The 21590-nt window shown below is 39.9% G+C and overlaps 1 protein-coding gene across 1 annotated transcript in view; it reads left to right on the top strand.

Annotated features, from left to right (window-relative positions):
- The first annotated feature begins 6022 nt into the window (after window positions 1-6022).
- Window positions 6023-21590, top strand: part of mtnr1aa (melatonin receptor 1A a) — a 32868-nt gene continuing 17300 nt past the window's right edge. Inside the window, exon 1 of the mRNA XM_008317816.3 lies at window positions 6023-7026. Coding sequence (XP_008316038.1) covers window positions 6843-7026 — 184 coding nt within the window. The 5' untranslated portion in view covers window positions 6023-6842. The remainder of the gene's footprint in view (window positions 7027-21590) is intronic.

The raw sequence follows: 21590 nt of genomic DNA, 5'->3' as shown, positions 1-21590 counted from the left end.
TACGTAACACACAGCCCTCATTAACAATTCACATTCACAGTGTTCGCCGTCGAATCTTTGATTCACAGCGAGGGGTGTTTACATCTCAACCGTGATCACCAAGTGAGACTGAGTGAGGAGCAGAGCAGAATTCTGTGAGAATTAAAAAAATAAAACGGGGGCAAAAAAACAATAATGACCACAGCTTTGCTTCTATAGATAAACTCCGACTACTCTGACCTCCAGACATGGAGCTCTGTGATAACATCATCCTTCTTTTTTTTTCTTCTACGTTTTGATCTTCTCTTTCTCCTCGTTTCTTTATTTTTTTCTTCTTTCTTCTTGTTTTTCTTCCTTATTTTCTTTTTCTTTCCGTTATTGTTCCTATTCTTTATTTTTTCTTTTTCTTTTCCTCTTTCATCCACGCTCTTCAACTCTCGTTTTTCTTCTGCACCCTTATCGTCTCATTCTTCTTTTTCTTTTTTAACTTTGTGGGTTTGACTCGCTGTGTTTAACTCTCTGTGTTTAACGCTCCGTGTTTAACTCCCTGTGTTTAACGCTCCGTGTTTAACTCTGTTTAACTCCCTGTGTTTAACTCTCTGTTTAACTCCCCTTTTGTTTAATGCTCTCTGTTTAACTCTCTGTTTAACTCCCTGTGTTTAACTCTCTGTTTAACTCCCTGTTTTTAACTCTCTGTTTAACTCCCCTTTGTTTAATGCTCTCTGTTTAACTCTCTGTTTAACTCTCTGTTTAACTCCCTGTGTTTAACTCTCTGTTTAACTCCCCGTTGTTTAATGCCCTCTGTTTAACTCTCTGTTTAACTCCCCGTTGTTTAATGCCCTCTGTTTAACTCTCTGTTTAACTCCCCTTTTGTTTAATGCTCTCTGTTTAACTCTCTGTTTAACTCCCTGTGTTTAATGCTCTCTGTTTAACTCTCTGATTAACTCCCTGTGTTTAACTCCCTGTGTTTAACTCTCTGTTTAACTCCCCGTGTTTAACTCTCGGTTTAACTCCCCGTATTTAACGCTCCGAGTTTAACTCTGTTTAACTCCCTGTGTTAAGGTCCTGTTTATTCTGTTAGCGGCAAGCTAATGTTAGCATTAGCAGCTATGCTTGGCTTGCCTTTGTACAGTGAAGGACCTGCGTGTTGTCGCTGCGGTGATGCCAGTCCAACCTCAGCTCCAGAAACAGTAAACATTTTTCTAATGTTTCTTATTTTGTCTTCTCCATGTTTCTCCCTTGTTTCTACTACATCTGTTAGCGCTGTCTGTTTTTCCTTTCCCCGTCTTGTCTGCTGGGTGGTGTTAGTGTGATCACACTCACCTGTGTCTCTGTGATTGGTCTCACTCGTGTCACCTGGTGCCCCGGGTATATATACCTGTCTTTGTGGGATCATTATTCTGTTTGTTTGAGGTCCGGTTGCAGTTCAGTTCCTGTGCGTTGTGCCACGTTTTGGAGTCGATGTTCTGGAGTTTGGAGTTCATGCCTGGTGAAAAAAAAGTAAGTGTCGTTGTGTTTGCCCATTGTAAATAAACCTGCCGCACCCGAATAGAGTCGCCGTCGTGCTGAGTTTGAGTCCCGCCTGGTTCCTTCTATGTCCGGACGTAACGACATCTTCTTTATCTCCTTCTTCGTCTTCTCCTTACTGCTTCTCTTCCTCACCTTCCCCTGCCCTCTTCATCCTCAGTCTACTGGCACCATACTGGTGAACAACACCCCTTGGGATGATGCCCTCCACATTACTCTGGGATTTGAACGGCAAGGGTTCTGGGTTTGAATCCAGAGGTAAGACTTGTTTCAAAAAGGTCATCCAAAACGAATACAAAACGTATCCCGTACGTATACAAACAATCAAGATTATTAATTTCAGTCATGCCCCCCCCATGGGGACAGAAATGTTTTCACGCCCGCCCCCCTCCGATTCACACCCCCACGAATTGAAACACTATTGAGAACCTGAGAACATGTATATTTTTATCTATACAAACCACTGCATGAGTTGCTGCCACCTAGTGACTGGAGGCTTGTTGTTATTCAAGCAATACAGCAGTGGTACCACTTATGTCCAGGGCGGCCCACCCCACTATTTGAGAAGTACTGTATTAAGAGTATCGCCCATGGACACATACATTGGTATACAGATGGAATAGAACCAGGCTACCACCTTTTCTTTTCTCTCGATTTGGACGACCACTTTCAAACCTGCACAGTATTTTCTCAGTACCTTACGGCTAATATTTCGCATCGATCAACCTTGTACACGAACAGTCAGGTCACACAGTACACCGTGTACCTTCACATACAGCAGGGCTGCATACATCAGCTCATTAAGACCGAGGAAGAACTGGGTGTCGTCCTGAAGGCAGAACATCACAGACGCGAGGTTTTCATATCTGAGGTTCTTGCCGAAGAAGAAAGACCACTGCGTGTACTCCCGGAGTTGAAGGCAGACATTAGAATCCGACGTTTTTCGTTTGTTTGTTTTTTTACATGAAAATGATGTCGTAAATCAATGTAAGACGGTATTTTAATTTACTCATGCTAATTCTGAACTCGCTGGAAGTGCAACGTTAAATCATCGAAATCATCGCGGCGTTTTAAAGTCAAAAATGTGGCAAAGTTAAACGAGTCCTAATCAACATTTTAACCCCAGAGTGGGTTAATTAATTAATTAAACATACTCTCTATTTATATCAACTAACCAGTGTTTTGTTTTTACACTGTATTTAATCACAAGCTGTGTGTGAGAGAGCGAGAGAGAGAGAGAGAGAGAGAGAGAGAGAGAGAGAGAGAGAAAGACATCCTTCCACAGGCGTGCAAAGAACACTGACCCCAATAATCCTCTCTTTCCCAGCATACACAGCTCATTTCTGGGTGGAGCTGTGCTGTTGTCATAGCAACCCTCCCAGTGGTGGAGATGAAGGAGGAGGAGGACGATGATGAGAAAGATGAGGTGGAGGTAATAACAGCAGAGGAAGGCAAACAGTGTGTGTGTGTGTGTGAGTGAGTAGTAGGCACTTGCACACTGTTGTGGATTACCCCACCCCCACAATACTTCACACTTCTTTTCCTCTTCTTTTTCCAGTCCACTTGTTAGCCACTTCCTCCTCCTTCTCTGTCCCTTTAGCGGTAGAAAGTGCAATACGGACATGTTGCGTGCCTTTTAATGGAAGATATATACATAGGGGTGCGACGAAATTAAAATTGTTGTTGACCGAAACCGAAACACCGAAAGAAATCATTATGCCAATAATGAATATCATTGCATTTATGGCTATGACTGTGAACTAAAACCTCAATAAAATCAAGGATATTGAATGAATTAATATTCATGTTTCAAAGAATAAAAGTATTACAAAATTATGAAAATATTTATTTGGCTCATTCCAACAATGCACATCCATCCATCCATTTTCATCCGCTTATCCGTTACCGGGTCGCGGGGGCAGCAGTCGCCACCCAAATCACATTGCACCGTACCAACCTTCCTGCGGGTGGTGAGTCCACTGGAAGGTACCAACCGCCCTACCCGAGATTCGAACTTGCCCAGGAGGTGAACCCTGGGGTTCCACACCAATGACAGAGACATTGCCTCTGGGCCAAAGCGCCACCAACAATGCACAATATAAAATAAAATTCCAAATGAAATGTTAAACTTGACCCCACTTATTACACATAAGTTAAATGACATTAAATGATAATGTACAGGCCTACTGGCATTCTGAAAGTTGTGTAAAAATAAATATGTTCTCTCATAAAAACACAAAGTGCATTTAAGTCAACCGCTGGATCATTTCTCGTATGCGCTGCTTTATTCCCGCATTCAAGTAATGATCTTTATAACACAGATACAAATACAGTTGCAGGGGATCCAAATAGATCTCTAGTGAAACGTGTGCTGACAGACACTCCATGAGTGTACATTTAATTATTTTCACTCCGTGGTCCGTCTCAACCTCTTTCCTTAGAAGATGCTTTAAGTGAGTTTAGAGTTATAACATCTGCTACAAGTGGCGCTTTGGCCCAGAGGCAATGTCTCTGTCATTGGTGTAGAACCCCAGGGTTCACCTCCTGGGCAAGATCGAATCCCGGTTAGGGCGGTTAATACCTTCCAGTGGACTCACCACCCGCAGGAAGGTTTGGGGGGGTTGGTATGGTGCAATGTGATTTGGGTGGCGACTGCTGCCCCCGTGACCTGGTAACGGCCAAGCGGATGAAAATGGATGGATGGATGGACATCTGCTACAGATGCATCAGAGGAGCTGATCTCTTTAGTTAGCTGCCCAAACGGGGCAAGAAGAGAGTGAATGTTCTCTATTAGGACCAACTGGTGTGAAGGGGATGTCGCGGGGGAGTTCCTGGTCTGCGCTGTATGCAGCCAAGACTTGCTTTTGCGCAAAGAGACTTTGCTCTAACTCATAGAAAGAAGAACTACTGTAGACTTTGTCTTTTCAGCTTTTCGGAGTTTGACCATTCCTTGCTATGACACACGACGAGTAACGCAACAATCAGTCTGTCATAGCAAAAAGTGTCTCTGGACCACGTCGTGCATTAAATGTCGTTAACAAGTCTGACCTGGACGTGACAGTCTGCCTCATCGTTGCGCTTTGTAATATATAGGCCGTGTTCACAAACAGCTGGGATAAGTAGGACAAATCTGTCTGTGTGGGACAAAATCCTCTTGTTTTTTTTTTTTTCCTATTGACATCACTGTGTGACCTACTTTTGCTTTCAATCCAAACAGACGCTACAAGCTGTCGATCTACAGCGGAACAAATGTCCCCGTTCTTGATTACTTCAGAATAACGACTTAGGTCGATGAAGGACGGATAGTTTATTTAAATGGACTTTTGACACAAATCATTTAATGTGAAGGTGAAAAGTTCAGAATATTTATGAGAACATTTAGAATATTAGAGTTACTCTGACTTAGGGTACAGAGAACTAAGTCAAAAAATTTTATTTGCTTTTGTTTTGTCCTTGCAATTGTCTGTCCTTCCTCTTCTTTCTTTCTTTTTTCTTTCTTTTTTCTTTCCTTCTTTCTTTCTTTCTTTCCTTCTTTCTTTATTTCTTTCTTTCCTTCTTTCTTTCTTTCTTTCTTTCTTTCTTTCTTTCTTTCTTTCTTTCTTTCTTTCTTTCTTTCTTTCTTTCTTTCTTTCTTTCTTTCTTTCTTTCTTTCTTTCTTTCTTTCTTTCTTTCTTTCTTTCTTTCTCTAGGCCCGGTGCCAGTATCTGCTACTCCTGTACCACTGAAAATTTCCACGTTCGTTATTCTCACACTGAACGTCGCTAGAGGGCAAGGGTGCGACTTATACTCCGGAGCGACTTACAGTCTGGAAAATAAGGTATGTATGAATGTATTAATGTGTTTATGTATGTGCTTATATATGTATAGAGTGTTCCCTCTCTATATCACGGTTCTCCTTTCGCTCCCCCTATATTATGATATTTCACGGTATATAAAAAAAAATCTAAATTTCCAATATTTTTATTTTTTGTAAAAAAATATTTTCTAGCCTTAAATGGGAAAAAACAGTATATAAATAAACAAAAAGACATTTTGCAACACATACATACAGGGTACTGTTGTTGTTGTTGCTATTTTTGTTGTTGATGGGACACCGAATTTTTGGAGTTGTTGCTGTGATGTGTTTTGAGCGAGTGTTTGCCTGTATCCTGAATATCAACTCTCTGCATCATATCTGGTTTTTTTATTCATAATTTCAAACTACATTTACCTTTTCTTGTGCATATACATTGAATTGGTCGTGTATTTCATGTATCGAATATGTACAGTATGTCTTCTGTCTCCATTATGCTACTCTAGTGTGCAGATAATTGTGTGGGGAAAGGGTAATAATAGTGTGGGGGAGGTTCGTAAAGAGTAAATATATACGTAAATAATATAATAACTAGCTTGACTCTACTTTGCGATTTTACCATTTCATGGTATATATATATATATATATATCTCCTCGATATCAAGATCAGAAATCTGAATGAATAGGCTGAATAAGCTGCGCGTTTGCATAAAAGGGAGGAGGGGAAGGCTGTGACCTATTTATTGTGATGCTGTTATCCATAACAAATAACTGTGCAGACGTTCCCATCATGGAAATTATGACAATGCACTACCAACACAAGCACAGTTTTTATGATTAAGCTATAAAAAAAACAGTCGGAAAAAACACTTTGTTTGAAATAGCCAATAGAATAATCAATGTCAGGCTAAAGTGTAACAATAACATTACAATTACAGTGCCAGGGAAGTAAATAAGTGTAAATTATATTTAAAAAAAATTTTTTTTCCTGGTGACAAAAAACTGAATGATTCTTCAATATAAATCTGAATGGATGTATATGGGGCAAAGAAAGAGACCGTGAATCCATGAATGAACACACATCGGCTAAATGGGGAAAGAAGTAGGACAACCTCCAGCCGGTGGAGCTGTTGCTGCAGTTCCCACTATCTACCACCAAGTGTCGGTATTTATCCCTTTAAAAAGGAGGAGGGGGGGTCGCTCATTTCCCCCGGACTGTTTTGATCACATGGTGCGTGGAAGGTTTGAAGTTGCAGCTTCATGTCACACATGCGAAGTGGATGGCACACGGGCGCAGGAGTGAGAGAGGACAGAGGGGAGAACCTGAGCTTATCCACCGCAACTGGGAAAGGGAAGGAGAAGGAAGAAGTAGTAGTAGTGAAGGGAGAAGTAGACGGAGATCAAACAAGAACATGTGGAGAACGATGGAGCTGCAAAGCTGTGGAATCCCACCACCAACACTGGCACCGGCGTCTCTGGATTCCATGTGCTGAGACTCTTGAGGAGCCGTGGCGCGTCCAGCCTGTAGTGTGTAGCCTGTACAATGGTCACAAATGGTTCTCACCTGAACAACACCTCGTTGGACTTTAATGATACCGTCTTGAGCCGCCCGCCGTGGGTCACCACAACTTTGGGCTGCTTCCTCATTTTCACCATCGTGGTCGACATCCTGGGCAACCTGCTGGTCATCTTCTCCGTGTACCGCAATAAGAAGCTCAGGAACGCAGGTGAGTGTAGAGAAGCGCCGGGGGTATTTACGCACTCCGGGAGTGTAACTGTAACTGCTGCTGCCTCAACAGGAAGAATGTTTCGATGCTTTAAAAAAACAAACAAAAAAACAAACAACAAAACAAAACAAACAAACAAACAAAAAAAAAAACATGAAAATAAATTTGAAGTAGTAACCAAGTCCTAAAAGAAGAAGGAAAACATTAGTTATAGAAACAGAAAAATATAACCTAAAGCTAAATTTATAGCTAACTGCCTCCTGCCTCAACAATAGAAATGTTTCAATGCTTTTAACCTAAAGCTAAATTTATAGCTAACTACCTCCTGCCTCAACAATAAAAATATTTTGATGCTTTAAAAAAAAAAAAACAACAACATGAAAATAAATTTGAAGTAGTAACCAAGTCCTAAAAGAAGAAGGAAAACATTAGTTATAGAAACAGAAAAATATAACCTAAAGCTAAATTTATAGCTAACTGCCTCCTGCCTCAACAATAGAAATGTTTTGATGCTTTAAAAAACAAAAAAACAAAACAAAAAAAAAAACTGAAAATAAATTTGAAGTAGTAACCAAGTCCTAAAAGAAGAAGGAAAACATTAGTTATAGAAACAGAAAAATATAACCTAAAACTAAATTGTTAGCTAACTACCTGAACTTTATTAACTAAAAAGTTTCTCTTTTTTTAAAGTTAGTTTTGACTAATTGTCTTGTGTTCCTTAAAATAAAACATAACTTCATCATCTGTCAACATGGAGATAAATTTCCGCATTATCCCACATTAAAAACAATCGTTAGCCGCAGCTCTCGCAGCTAGAAGAAGATAGCATCTCCGCGCCGTCAAGCACCGTCTAACTTTATCCCACAGGCTCAGAGTAATGGACAGCTCACATTGACGGCTGTAGCCCACTTTTGGAGCGGATATAATTTCACTGACCTACGCCCGGCACACAAAGCAGGTTCAGAGCAGAGTAGAAGAAACACTACAGTGGTTATTGATGCGGTCTGAAGCCAAGGGAAAGCCCTGTGTCCATCTGAGACTAATGCTTCCCAGCTCCTCCAAATATTGATGTTTCCCCAGCCTGGAGCTTTGATCTAATAATGATAATGACAGCGCAAAAAAAAAAAAAAAAAAAATGTAATTACTATATTGGCTGTGGATTAAATTGTGCTCCGCAGTGTTTGGTGGGGATTTGACAAAAGTGCTTTCCTCCCTTCCCAAACCCACCTGTGCGTAACAGGTTCATGGTTTAATATTTAGACAGAAAAATAAATTAAGAACCACGGTGTTGAAGTAAACTGAAACTGCATGATTGAAACGTCGTTTCAGTCTTTCCTCCTGAACCTTCGCAGTGGGAAAATATATATATATGCGGGTTTTTGGTGGTTTCAACATATTGTCCTACACAGTAGAACAGAGTCACGAGACAAGAGGACCGATATATTTAGCAAATGCATCTTTGAAGTCGTTCCATTAATTATGGTTAATTACATGTAAGGAGGACATTATTCAGCGGCAGCAGAAATTCGACCAGTCGTCCGCGGTTTTGCTCATATAACTGCAGGAATTCCAAGTGTTTTCTGTTTGCTTTTAAATGACAAGATTTTTTTTGGGGGCGGAATCTAAAGAAAAGACAAACAAACAAAAAAAAAAAAGAAAAACACCAACCACAGTTTAACTGTGATCTGCCCAACTGTCAATAAATCCCCCATGAGGCTGACGTAAGCAATGACGTGCTTATTCAAAACGACAGCTTTAAGGCACATTTCTCTTGTGTCTTTCCATTCACATCCTTGGGAAAAGTGTGTCAAAGTGGTGGCTCAGAAGATCTCCCCCCTGTGAAAAGCCACGTGCAAAGTGGCAGATTTATTGATCCATAGACAAACCTTTCTATTCATACCATTGTTACTCTTGTGGTGTGTCGACAACAGGCAGACTTTGTTCGAACGGGAATTACTGTGTCTGTGGGAAAACTGATTCCAAGGAATATTGTTGCAGCAGCGCTCACTGATGTAGCTGTAGGTCTTTTGAAACATCATCGGTCCAGTTCAGTTTCTTCCTTTTTTTTTTTTTTTTTTTGGAACCTCTAGCACATTGTTTGCACAAATTAAGATTGTGTAGCAATCAAACCAACAACACATGGCGATGGTTAGAGGAACAGCTGCTTACAACAATTTGAATCCAGTTTCACTTTTGACGTATGACATTGTGTCGTCTACATGGTGTTTAGTGCTGTCTCTGTTGAACTTTGTTTCACCTTTACATCTCCTCCAATTACAATTAATTGTGATTTATCAAGATAAATCTAAAAAATATTCCTTGGAGGTGATGAACAGCCCAAGCTTCGCCTTTGACGTTAATCTCAAAGTCATTTAAACCTGCATCTGGCAGGATTAAACTTGAAATGTTTGTAAGGGTGGTTAAAATCGGAGTCCTTGGGTCGGTGGTCTGAGAGCAAAGGAGAACCCAGAAAGGTCAAGAAGGACGTTTACTCACTTGCTGTACCAAATTACAGCTCGGACTCACAGACTAAGGCGGACTGAAACGAACCGACACCTCCTTCTGTGAGGCTGTGCACCTGAAGAACGCCAGGAAGGGGTTGTTTGTCTTAAAGGGGGAAGAGTTCATACCTCTTCATTGATGCATGAATTTTGATCTGAACATGTCTCAGTTGTCCTTAAGAAGTGTTGAAGTACTGGAGGAAACCTGGATTTTTCTACATCTCTTTTTGGTGACATTGCAGTTCTGTTGTTGAACAATTGTGTTCCAGAGGTGAAGTATCAGAACAGGTTGTTCTCCTGTATGGACAGTTACATTGACAGTTTGTGCTTTTCAAGCAAGTTAAAAGGGACATGATGAAATAATGAGGATTCAGTGACCACAGTGTGTCATTAGACACTGAGTGATGATGTGTTGAATTTATTTTCTGAAATGCTCTTGAAAAAGGTAATAATAATAATAATAATAATAATACAACTTATTAGTAGTATTAGTATTTAAGTTTTCTCAGCAATCCCACATCTATAAATGAAGATTGGACATATGGTTGGATGGATGAATAGCTAGATAGTTGGGTAACTAGATGGATGGATACGTCAGTGCTCACACTTTTTTTTTATTAGCACTGTATTTTCAGGACTATAAGTCGCACCAGACAAAAAAATGCATAATGAAGAAGAAAAAAACATATATAAGTAGCTCCAGAGGATAAGTCGCACTAGTGCCCTCTAGCGGCTGTCAGTGTGATAAAGAACATGTAAATTTCCAGTGGTACAGTAGTAGCAGATACTGGTACACAAGCCTAGAGTGCCCTCTGGTGGCTGTCAGTGTGAAAATAACGGCATTTAAATTTCCAGTGGTACAGTAGTAGCAGATACTGGTACACAAGCCTAGAGTGCCCTCTGGTGGCTGTCAGTGTGAAAATAACAAACGTGATATTATATATTTTAATATATAGGTGGCAGCCAGCCAAAGGATGGAAAAAAAGTGCGAGTTATAGTCCGGAAAATGCGGTAGGTGTGGAGCATAATAATAAGAATGAAAAGAAATCAAACGCCCTTTAGTCGGATGTTGCGTTCAATTATACTTTTATTATTGTCAAAAACAGAATAAGTTTCAGAGACTTGGGTGGGAAAGTGTAATTTTTGGCTCTTAGGTCGACACTGTATTAGTGAATAGGAGAAAGAATGTGCTGACATCTCCTGTGTGTTGGTGGTTTTGATCCAATTTCAGAAGCTGGGTTTAGGCTTTAGTCTTTATTTGGTTTTACTCTCTCTAATAGTTTGCTTTTTTGTGACATTCTTGTCTTTTCCAGTAGTTTTTTTTTTTTTTTTCGTTTCAAAATCCAAATCTTTTCAGTCAGGTTCTGAACTCAAGTCTCATTTATTGAATAACTGCACAACTGTTTTTGCGTATTTCTTAACGTTTTCTTGCGTAATTTCTTTCTTATTTTCTTGAATTGACAAGTGGTGCAACTGAATAGTTATTAAAAATACATATGTATTTAAGATCAATTCTTTGGCAACTATCCCTTAGGGCAGTGGTCACCAACCCCCGGGCCGGTCCGTGGATCAATTACCTGGTACCGGGCTGCACAGAAAGAATGCATAACTTTCCGTTTATTTCCGTTTATTTCCATTTTATTTATTTTCTGATTCTGAATGATGTTTTATATTGAAAAATTACCGGATTATCTGGGCTGCATCTGTCTATGACTCACACTTGATTCATGTAAAGATGCTTGCCTCGGTCACATGTCTTACTTACATCCGCTACCTTCTTAAAAGGTCTGCTCGGGTCGGTTACACATAATAAATTCCAGCGAAATTGAAACTCCAAAGCTAGCAAAATGAACCAAAAACCAAACATCTTTGAAAAGTTTCTCTGCGCAGTGTAAACGAGTCTGTCTTTAAAGAAAAATTAAGACGTTCACCCAATCACTTTGTGTGTCTCGACTTGTCATAATTTCCGTTTGAACTACTTATACAAGCAGCAAACATAGAAATAGAAATATAAATATCGGAGTCATGTGAAACGTGTCTGTTCTTGCTCAGGTCTTCTCTCACCATGTTGTCCATTTTCCTCTGGCATATCTCACCTGACCGATCCTTCTGTCCCGACATTATACCCTGTACACTTTTTCAGACCTTGATGCAGGATGACTTCGAAGAGAGACTTAGACAAAGGGTGTCGTGTGGAAACCTGAAGAGATCATCAGGTTTAGAAAACATTTAAAACCCGGTAATGCATTAAAGACTGTTGTGTAACCCGCCCGAGAGATCGGGCCACAGTTCGATGCCACACTCTATCTATCGCGGAGATTAAAACGGATTCTGTGTTTAACGTGCCGCAAGATCTCCCATCCTGAGTGTGAGAGTCGATGATGAGAGTGATGTTTCCTGCTACTTTGATTTGGTGACAGTTGGAGAAAGGGAAAAAAAAAAAATTTGATTTGGTGACAGTTGGAGAAAGGGGGGAAAAAAAACCAACTTCATCATGCCAAGCTGTGGCATTAAGGAGATCAGTGTCCATGAGATCACACCAGCTACAGCTCTGTCGGTGTTAAAACAGAGGGCATTTAATCAGTGAGACTAAATGTGCGTCTGTGCAGGAGACACAGCGTGAGAAACGGTTTTGGCAAAGCACTTTGTTGGCATATAAATGTGTTTGGCGTGTGCAAGTTGCTGCTTCTACCACCTGAGGCAAAGCTTAACATGTCATAACTGTACGCCGCGTGTGTGAAAAGGAAGATAAATAAAGTAAAATAACGCAGGAAATAGGGGCACTGCACTCCACCGTTAGGGGAAGGAAATACATCTATGTAACAAGTGTAACAAAATGACAGTCTGTACTGATAATTATCTTAATAAATACAATTTGTTCTGGTCCATTAGTCGGAGGGCGGGATGATACAATTGTGATACACCATTATCAGGTTGGACGAAGCCACTAATTGATTGTATAGCTTAATTGAATTAGCTTTCATTTCTGATTTGATTCGATACAGTTCAAATCTGTCTGAAATTAAACACGTTATTTAAATCATAGTGAATTTTTGTGCAAGAAAATCCTCTTTATTGCTAGTAAAGAACAATATTGTCGTTATTATTGGTATGAGGACTATCTGAACCATCGCCATTAATCACGATTAACTGAAAAAAAAACAAAAATCAACTCTTCAATACCTGAAAGGATGTTTTTCTATATATTACTTGAACAGAAAGACAAAAAAAAAAAAAAAAAAGTGATGCATGTGTTTATACATGTAATCCAAATGATGGATTTATTACTTTATTGGTGATATTTCAGTTTTTCTTTTTTAATAAATTTGCAAAAAAATTCTACCTTTCTGTTTTTTTCTGTCAAGAAAAAAATACATTTAAAATAACAAATAAAAATTATAATACACATTAAAATATAAATATCCAAATACAAATGATAAACATTACTACACGAAAAAGTAGTAGCAGTCACCAACACCATTAATACAAAAAAAGTTTTTTAGACCAAAATATATTTGCAATATATAATATATAATGTATTTTCATTTTATTGCCCTGCCACAAGATGTCGCCAACATCCTTTGTCAAATATTCACTCTCTTTCCTCCATACATGTCTAAACCATCTAAAACAGGCTAGGCAAACTACGGCCCAGGGGCCGGATGCGGCCCATTTGGCTGTTTAATCCGGCCATTTATTATATAAATGTTAAGATCAATATGCAAGGGTATAACTCAATAGATTTTGCTTTATAGAGTTTTTAATGTTTATGTCATCTCTACAAACGTATGCTGGGTGTCGAGATATTTCAAGCTGAAGAGGCTCGCGTGAGACAAAAACTCTTTTAGACAGTGCGTATAAACGACAACATGTCAATTTCTTTTCCACAAAAAAAAAAAAAGGAAATTAATTTTAGTCCTTTATTAGCTTTATGTATTTATTTTTATGACACCTTAAAGTGCAGAAAGAGCTCTTGGCGCACATGACTAAAGCACCATCATGTAGTTTGAGACCGTATTTAAATGTATACTAAATCACTCTACTTTATATATGAAGATATCTGTAAGGTTTCCGTCGTGCAAATGTTGCAGGAGTTGCCCACTAGGATTCAAGCGGGCCCCAAACTGTTCATTTTTTAAAGGGGGGGCCCTCATTAACCGGAGAGGCCACAGGTTGCAGTGTTTTGCGTACGCGTTGACATTAGAAATACTGCACTGCATATACTGTATGTTTTTTTTTTTTTTCTCAAGGCATAAGCTGATCATATGTCTGGTAAAATAAACAGTCTCAGAGCAGCCACATAGTTGTTCTGTTCCGCTTCGTTAAAATATTAGCTTAGTGTGAAACAATCCTCAGGATTTATCCCATGGATCAGACTATCCTGGAGTTAAATAGTAGATAACACAAACACTGTAGCAAATATCCCAATTTAATTAAAAACCGTCATGGCTGCTATTGTCCTTCTCTGACCCGTTCTGATGAAAGATATTACACAAGGGTTATTTCTACAGCCAACAATTGTTTGCATTTTTCCGGAGATCGGAGATCGAACTGTGGACTGTGTGTAAGAAGAGCAGATCAGAAGGACAGTTAAGGATGGGTCAGGTGGGAGATATAGTTAAAGAGTTCCTGTATGTTTGAGATGGTTTGGAATCACGGGATGTTGGAGATGTGGCTGTATGTGACGTTGCGAAATATGACATGGAGATAGTTGGTTTCCAACCCGTTTCTCTTTTAACAACGCAATTAAGTTATTTTCTGTTCTTACCGTTGAGGGACTGGGTGTAGATGGAAGGCATAAGATTTGTTGTCAAGACACTACATGGTGCAGGTGCAAGTTTAAAGAACTTAAGGGCGTTAATATTTACTCGACATTTTCCTGACATTTATGTTCCGAGTCACTATTTTTCTTCCCTTGCAAATCCCTTGATTTTCTGAAGTCTGGCCATTGATTGATTAAAGAAAAACAAACAATGAGCTCTGGTAGTGAAGGTGTTTGGACGCCGTTCCAAAGCAGTCGGTGGGCATTCAAATATATGTGAACATAAATATTACTTGTAAAGATGACTTGGCAGAAGCTTTGTGTAAAACGAATTAAGTATCCTCAATTGTGCAGGCACAGAGGCGTTAAGAATGTCAACGTTTTTGATGAAGATCCAAAAAATAAATGGCTCTCTACGCTCTTTCGTGTTGTATTTGTCAGTCCAGGAGGACTTTTTAGATTGTCTGTTAACAACAAAAAGCAAAATACCATATTAGCTTTTGGTAATGCAGAGCACACAGGCACAGAGGGATTTACAGTTGGCAAAACGAAATGCTACGCTGATGCATATTTGTAGATTGGCAAACTCAAACATTGCGTTAACAAAGCATTTAATTCTATTTATTGTCACTAGTGCCAAAATGAAAATATGACAATGTCTTCTTAGAGTGCCCTCTGCTGGAAGCTTCTGTAATTTCTTCCGACAGTCTGAGGCATCCTCCAACAGAAACACCTAGACATTAACCACAATGTTAATATGTATGTTTTTAATTGAATTAAAGGTTGAAACAGAAACAGAGATGTCATTTTAACCCTGGCATTTACTTCCCTAAACCTAGCTAGGAAAACATTATTACAACATACGTATTTTGTATTTTGACATGTGCGAAACACAACAGCACACGTCTTTAACGTTCAACCATCCAAGGTAACCGAGTTGCACTGTATCTGCAGTTTGCAGGAATGTTCAGTGGCAGTGACGATTTTACGCTGCAATTGCATTTTCTTGCTGGCATCAAAGCTATTATTGTGTAGTGAGTCACTTACAAAACAAAAGAGAAATTAAAGGCTTCAGTGGTTAAAAAAAAAAAAAAAGGACTAATTGGGGCTCCACATCCTTCAGGAGGTCATGACAATTACGGGCAATTACGTCATAGTGTGACCAAGCTGAACAAATGAACATTGAGTTGGAGAGGCTGAAGATCTTTGTTATTTTACTTGGGAGTCACTTACTGTAACTCTTATTTATAGATTTGTTAATGCCCTCACTGCCAGTGTGGACATGGCGTTAAGAAGTGGCCGTGAGCCTCCTGGAAGGATGCTTTGCACATGATAACTTGGAACCAGCTTTAACTTTTTGGGCAGAGGCTTGGTGGTTAAGGAAGCAGACTTAGGTCCGGAAGGTTTCAGGTTCGAGTCCACCAGCTGCCAAGTTACCACTGAGGTGCTCTGAGCAAGCTGCCCCCCTGCTCACTTTGGTGATGGGTTAAAAGCAGAGGTGGGGTCAAGTCATTGCTTTGCAAGTCACAAGTAAGTCTCAAGTCTTTGCACTCAAGTCCGAGTCAAGTCTCAAGTCAAGACAGGCAAAGTCCGAGTCGAGTCCAAGTCAGAACTGAAAAGCGTCAAGTCAAGTCCCAAGTCCTGTCGTTTCTGTTTCAAGTCCTTTCTAGTCCTTTTCAAACAAAATAACAATATATTTACACAGATCACTTTGGGTTTTGGGGAAAGTACCGAGTCTTGTCGAGTCAAAGGGCTCAAGTCCAAGTGAAGTCACGAGTCACTGATGTTAAAGTCCAAGTCGAGTTGCAAGTCTCTTTACATTTTGTCAAGTCTAAAGTCATCAAATTGATGACTCGAGTTTGACTCGAGTCCAAGTCATGCGACTCGAGTCCACACCTCTGGTTAAAAGCAGCGGTCACATTTCATTGTGTGCAGTGGTGTGCTGTGTCACAATGACAAGAAATTCACTTTCTTTCTTTAACTGTCTTTAACTCGTCTTTAAGCTGCTTTCACTCCTTTTGTGTTTCCATCTGTGAAAGACAGATACATATTTGTGAAGATTTTTCGTCAGAGAGACAATCTTGTCTGGTAAGGATTAAATAAAATTCTCCTCATTCATTTAACACACTAAATATACTGTATATAAACAAAGCTCAGAAATTGTATGCAACTGTGCCTTTCTTTGGCAGCCAGCATCTCAGCATAATAGAAATCATGACAGGGCAGAATCAAGACAAATAGACAGAAGCAGAAGATTGGTGCTGTCCAGCCGACGTCTAGTACCGATTATTTCTTTGGTTCATTTTTGTGTGACATTACTATTTACCAGAGGTGTGGACTCGAGTCGCATGACTTGGACTCGAGTCAGACTCGAGTCGTCAATTTGATGACTTTAGACTCGACTTGACAAAATGTAAAGAGACTTGCCACTCGACTTGGACTTTAACATCAGTGACTCGTGACTTGACTTGGACTTGAGCCCTTTGACTCTGTGTAAATATATTATTATTTAGTTTAAAAGGACTCAAAAGGACTCGAAACAGAAACGGCAGGACTTGGGACTTGACTTGACACTTTTCAGTCTTGGACTTGGACTCGACTCGGACTTTGCCTGTCTTGACTTGAGACTTGACGCGGACTTGAGTGCAAAGACTTGAGACTTACTTGTGACTTGCAAAGCAACGACTTGGCAACCACTTTTGAAGCAACGACTTGGTCCCACCTTTGCTATGTACCCCCAAAAGTGGTGGCTATAACTCTTCTCAGCAAAAAATGGTTACTTTTCTACATTCAACTCCAACCTTTTCAGACTGAACAGATGCCAGATTGTCCACCTTGAATCATCCAAGACCACTTGAGGAACAAACATTAACTCAGGAGGTTCCTACTGTATTTGACGTGGATGGCTCTTTACACTTTCTCGGGCCGCTTTTTTACAACCGAAAGGCTTATGTAGACATAATCCATGAATCCATTTTGCAAACATAATTTACATCAGTGATATGATACCAGTATAGACTGTGGTTTATCTCTATATATCTCTTGAACAAACACTTCCTTTTCCTACTGTTGTTCCACTAACCCTTCACCTTTCACCAAGTTCCTGGCCTTGTGCAACTACATTCTAATGATACCCCCCCACACACACTTACACACTTTCTACTACCCACCCCCTCCACTTTAATATGACCTTCCAGTTCTTTATATTCTCTCACACCCTGTCTGTTTGAATCACTCTGATTCAACACACCCACCATCCCCTCAGGGTCAGGGCTCCCCTGCCTGTGGAGGAATTTAGTCAATAATGTTTTGTATCAAGTCAGCTATACGGTTATGTCACAGAAAATGTGGGTTATGAATCATATGGTGGTGGGAAAATATTTGAATTTATTTTGAGCTCTGCCATGGTCGTGGAAAAATAATAACTGCCTTAACCCTTAGACACAACGTGAAAGTAGGTTTTTGTCAGATTGTGCTATTTTAAGTCTGTCAAAATATTATTACAAGTTACATGCACTATGCTAGGATTAGTAAGTGGTTACAGTTGAGGACTGTGACACACCGTGGACGTTGTTGTTCAGTAAGGTAAAGTCGTTTTCGTTTCATCTAGGCAAAACCGCGTTCGAGATATCTGCAATACATATCCAGCCTGGCATTTAAATGTGTAAAACGGCTTGCCCTAAGTGCCAACATGTCTGCATTGTGGATGTATTTCAATATATCTGAGAAAGACCCACGGATAGCGATTTGCAAAATGTGTAATGCTGACATTACAAGAGGGGGGTGAAAAGTTCACCCACATAGAGTCTGTCAGCACACGTTTCACTCGTCGCAACTCTACTTGAGCCACGTTATAAAGGTCATTACTCGGATGAGGGAATAAAGCAGCGCATACATGAAATGATCCAGGCTGCGATAGACGTGGAGAACCCGCTTGGAGATGAAGAAGCTCACAGCGCAGTGTGCCAGATGAGGGGCTCGTTGTTCTGTGAGATCCTGCAAGAGAGTTCCTCAAATAACAATAATAGGTACGCTATTCTGTTCTAACTTCCTATGTGACTGATCGGTTGATTTTATTTTTTCTGCTAGACATTTGACAATTAATTATTTTGGCAAGTATTACTTTATTAATATTAATTCATGCAATCCGCAGTGCCTTGATTTTATCACCTCGAGGTGTTTCGCTTTTTCCGGCCTTGGTTGGTTCCCTCATTTTCAGCTAAGAATTTTGATTTCAGTGCATCACTAGTTAAAACCCCAGTAAGACTTTCCCTGCTCTGAGTCTGCAGGTATGTGCTCCATCACTGTGCATTGCCGTGTATATTGGTAGGCCTTCTGACAGTTCATTTCTGCACCTTAGTAACACTGGTCTCTGCCGGGTTAAGATGACATTTAGTCGCTGAGATTATTACAATGTTTACACATGAGTGGACAGACTGAGAAAAGAATAATGGACGCAATTTGACAAGGAGAATAGATACATACTTTTAGTGGATTTGATTAAAAAAAAAACGAAAAAGCAAAAAGAGAGAAACTGGACAGACTGAGAAAAGAATAATGGACACAATTTGACAAGGAGAATAGGTACATACTTTTAGTGGATTTGATTAAATAAAACGAAAAAGAAAAAGAGAGAAGTAGAGAGTGCAGCTGGGGATATAAATAATTAGCTTTATGAAATATGTTCATTTTTCTGGTTGGGTGAGCACAGAATCACTACACTACCATGGAAACAAACACTAACAAAGACTCAAGACCGGACTTCAGTCTCGTCCTCAAAGACTGGACTTGGACTTGGCAGAAAAGACTTCAGACTTCACTTAGACTTGGAAGAAAAGACTTGAGGCTTGACTTGACTTGGACTTGTAAACATCTTTGAACTAAATCATGGTGAATAGCTCTGATACACACACGTGAAAAAAAATGAAAACGACTGATCGCAACGAAAAGAAAACATGGGTTCTGTGAATGCTATACATACAAGGTGGTATGTTTGCAGACATATATGATGCCACCCTCCCCACCCCCCCACTCCAGCTCCCATCCCATCCCCTTCCCATGCTTCCCTCAGTGCTATTTTTAATCATTTACAATGTTATACAGTGAAACATCCTTCTGCATGATGGGAGCTTGGGATGACGCACAGGGAAAGCTTAGGGCAGTGAGATCAAGTAAAACCTAATGCTTATCCAAGGGGAACTATGCAGAACACATGCATACAGTACAGTGCTTACAGTAGAGCACTAACTACGTGACGGCTCACAGGTCAGAGCTCCTGGCTGCTGACGAGAAAGGTGTCCGTTTGAATCCCGGGAATCCTCCTCCTCGTTGCGTTCAAGTCAAGGTGCCCTTGACCGAAGGACCGAGTCCATCGTTTCAATTTAGTGGACATCGGTGGAAAGACTGAGGTTGGACTCAGGAGCTTCCAGCTGTAAATGTGTCAGATTGGATGAGTGTTAAAGGCAGGGTATGTAACAGAAAAAACTATGCAGGCTCACTCTGTCCTTCTCAGATGCAACAATTGACCTCGTTAGCATTTTTAATTTTTTCCTCTTTTATGTCAGTCTGTGTGATGATGTGGTGATTGACTTCTTCAAATCAAAAGTCTAAAGGTCAAAAGGTCAACACCATGGACTAATAGGTCATGGCATGGAAGTATAACCATTTTGGCTTGACACTTGATACTTTGATAAAGCACATCTCATTTGCCCATCTTATTGTAAGGTGTTTTTGGGTTCTGTTGCCCCTGGCACTGTCCTTAGTATTTAAGGCACTTAAGTACTTAAGAAAACACAGTACGGAGCAACATGGTCTTCTGTGTTGAGTACCGTGACCTCACAATAAAAAGGACTGGTTTGAGTCAGAGCTTGAAATGCTCCTTGCAGGGTAAGGGGGCCACATCAATGTTATTTTCATTATTTATTTTTTTTTTTTTTCATTTTTCCATTCCACAGTGGGAACATTCCACTGATTTGTAATTTTGTTTTCTTTAAATGAGATGAAACAGTGCGGTAGGAATGACTTATATTATAGAAGTTTCAAGCAATAGCTGGGAATGTTTCGATGTGAGGGAGGGTAAAAAAAAAAGAGGGCTGGTAAACGTACTGCATTATTATCGCATTAAGTCATTAATTATTTTTTTTGTAAATGCATGTTGCTTTCCAGGATATATTGTGTCTTACTGCGGTAAACGTACTGCATTATTATCGCATTGTCATTAATATTTTTTTTTAAATTATTTCCTTTATTATTGTAAATGCATGTTGCCTTCCAGGATATATTGTGTCTTACTGTTGAAGCACTCACAGAACTCGGAAAATAAGAGAATTGACCTTTTGCCAAACCCCTGCCCCCAAACAGTTGTTGTCTAATCATACATCCTAGCAACTGTTACTATGTAAACACGGTCCTTCAAGCTGGACCTTACAAGCAAAATGGTGAGTGATGTGCCTACCTGGTGAACTGATTCAAGTCAGAAGTAGCATTAGCTGGTTTGTTTTAGAAATAGGACAGCATAGTATGGTTTTCATCCAATGTAAACAAATACATTAGCTTCCATTTTAAATTTTCCATTTTCTAACAGTCTAACATTTAGCTTTGTCTTCAGTTCGTAAGGTTGCCTTTTTCTAAATGCTTAAGGACGGTTCGGTAGGAAATGAAGAGTTTCGTCCAACATTAGTCCAAGTCCTGATCTTGTCACGCCTATGGCTCTTTCGAGGAGGCAGATTATGTCCAATTCTTCATTTTGTCATGATTGGTTAGTTCCTTCACATCTCACTAATGAGAGGGAGCTCAGTGCACGATGTAGGACCTCCACTTAATGACCCATGAACGTGATTGCTGCGATTATTTTGTCTAAATAAGTGCTCACTTTGACACCTTCACACATCACTGTGTGCTCATTTAAGGGTATTTGGGTGTCGTCCAACTTTAGTAAGGTATTTGGCAGCAGTGAGACTCAGAGAAACTCAGGCTGCTGATCTGTCACTGACTCGAGAAAAATGCGAAAATCCTCGGGGATTATGCCGTATCGCAAAGAATGAATTATATATTTTACTATCTATCATTGAACTGTAATGGAATTAGAGACAAACGTACTGTACGTGTGATGGATATCTCGGCAGCTCGGCGGCATTTATTCGGTTCCTCTCTGCTGACTCTGCTGCCGAGCTAATATTTGAGTGACGCCTATGGTGATATTTGATGATTTCATTTGTTTACCGCATCACTCATGTGAAAGAGCATGTCGAGCATCACCACAAGATGGATGGATGGATGGATGGATAGATGGATGGATGGAT

Source organism: Cynoglossus semilaevis, chromosome 9, assembly GCF_000523025.1.
Source record: "Cynoglossus semilaevis isolate Cse_v1.0 chromosome 9, Cse_v1.0, whole genome shotgun sequence".
Lineage (NCBI taxonomy): Eukaryota > Metazoa > Chordata > Actinopteri > Pleuronectiformes > Cynoglossidae > Cynoglossus > Cynoglossus semilaevis.
The sequence above is the reverse complement of the archived record's forward strand: the minus strand, read 5'-3'. Positions and strand labels throughout refer to the sequence as shown.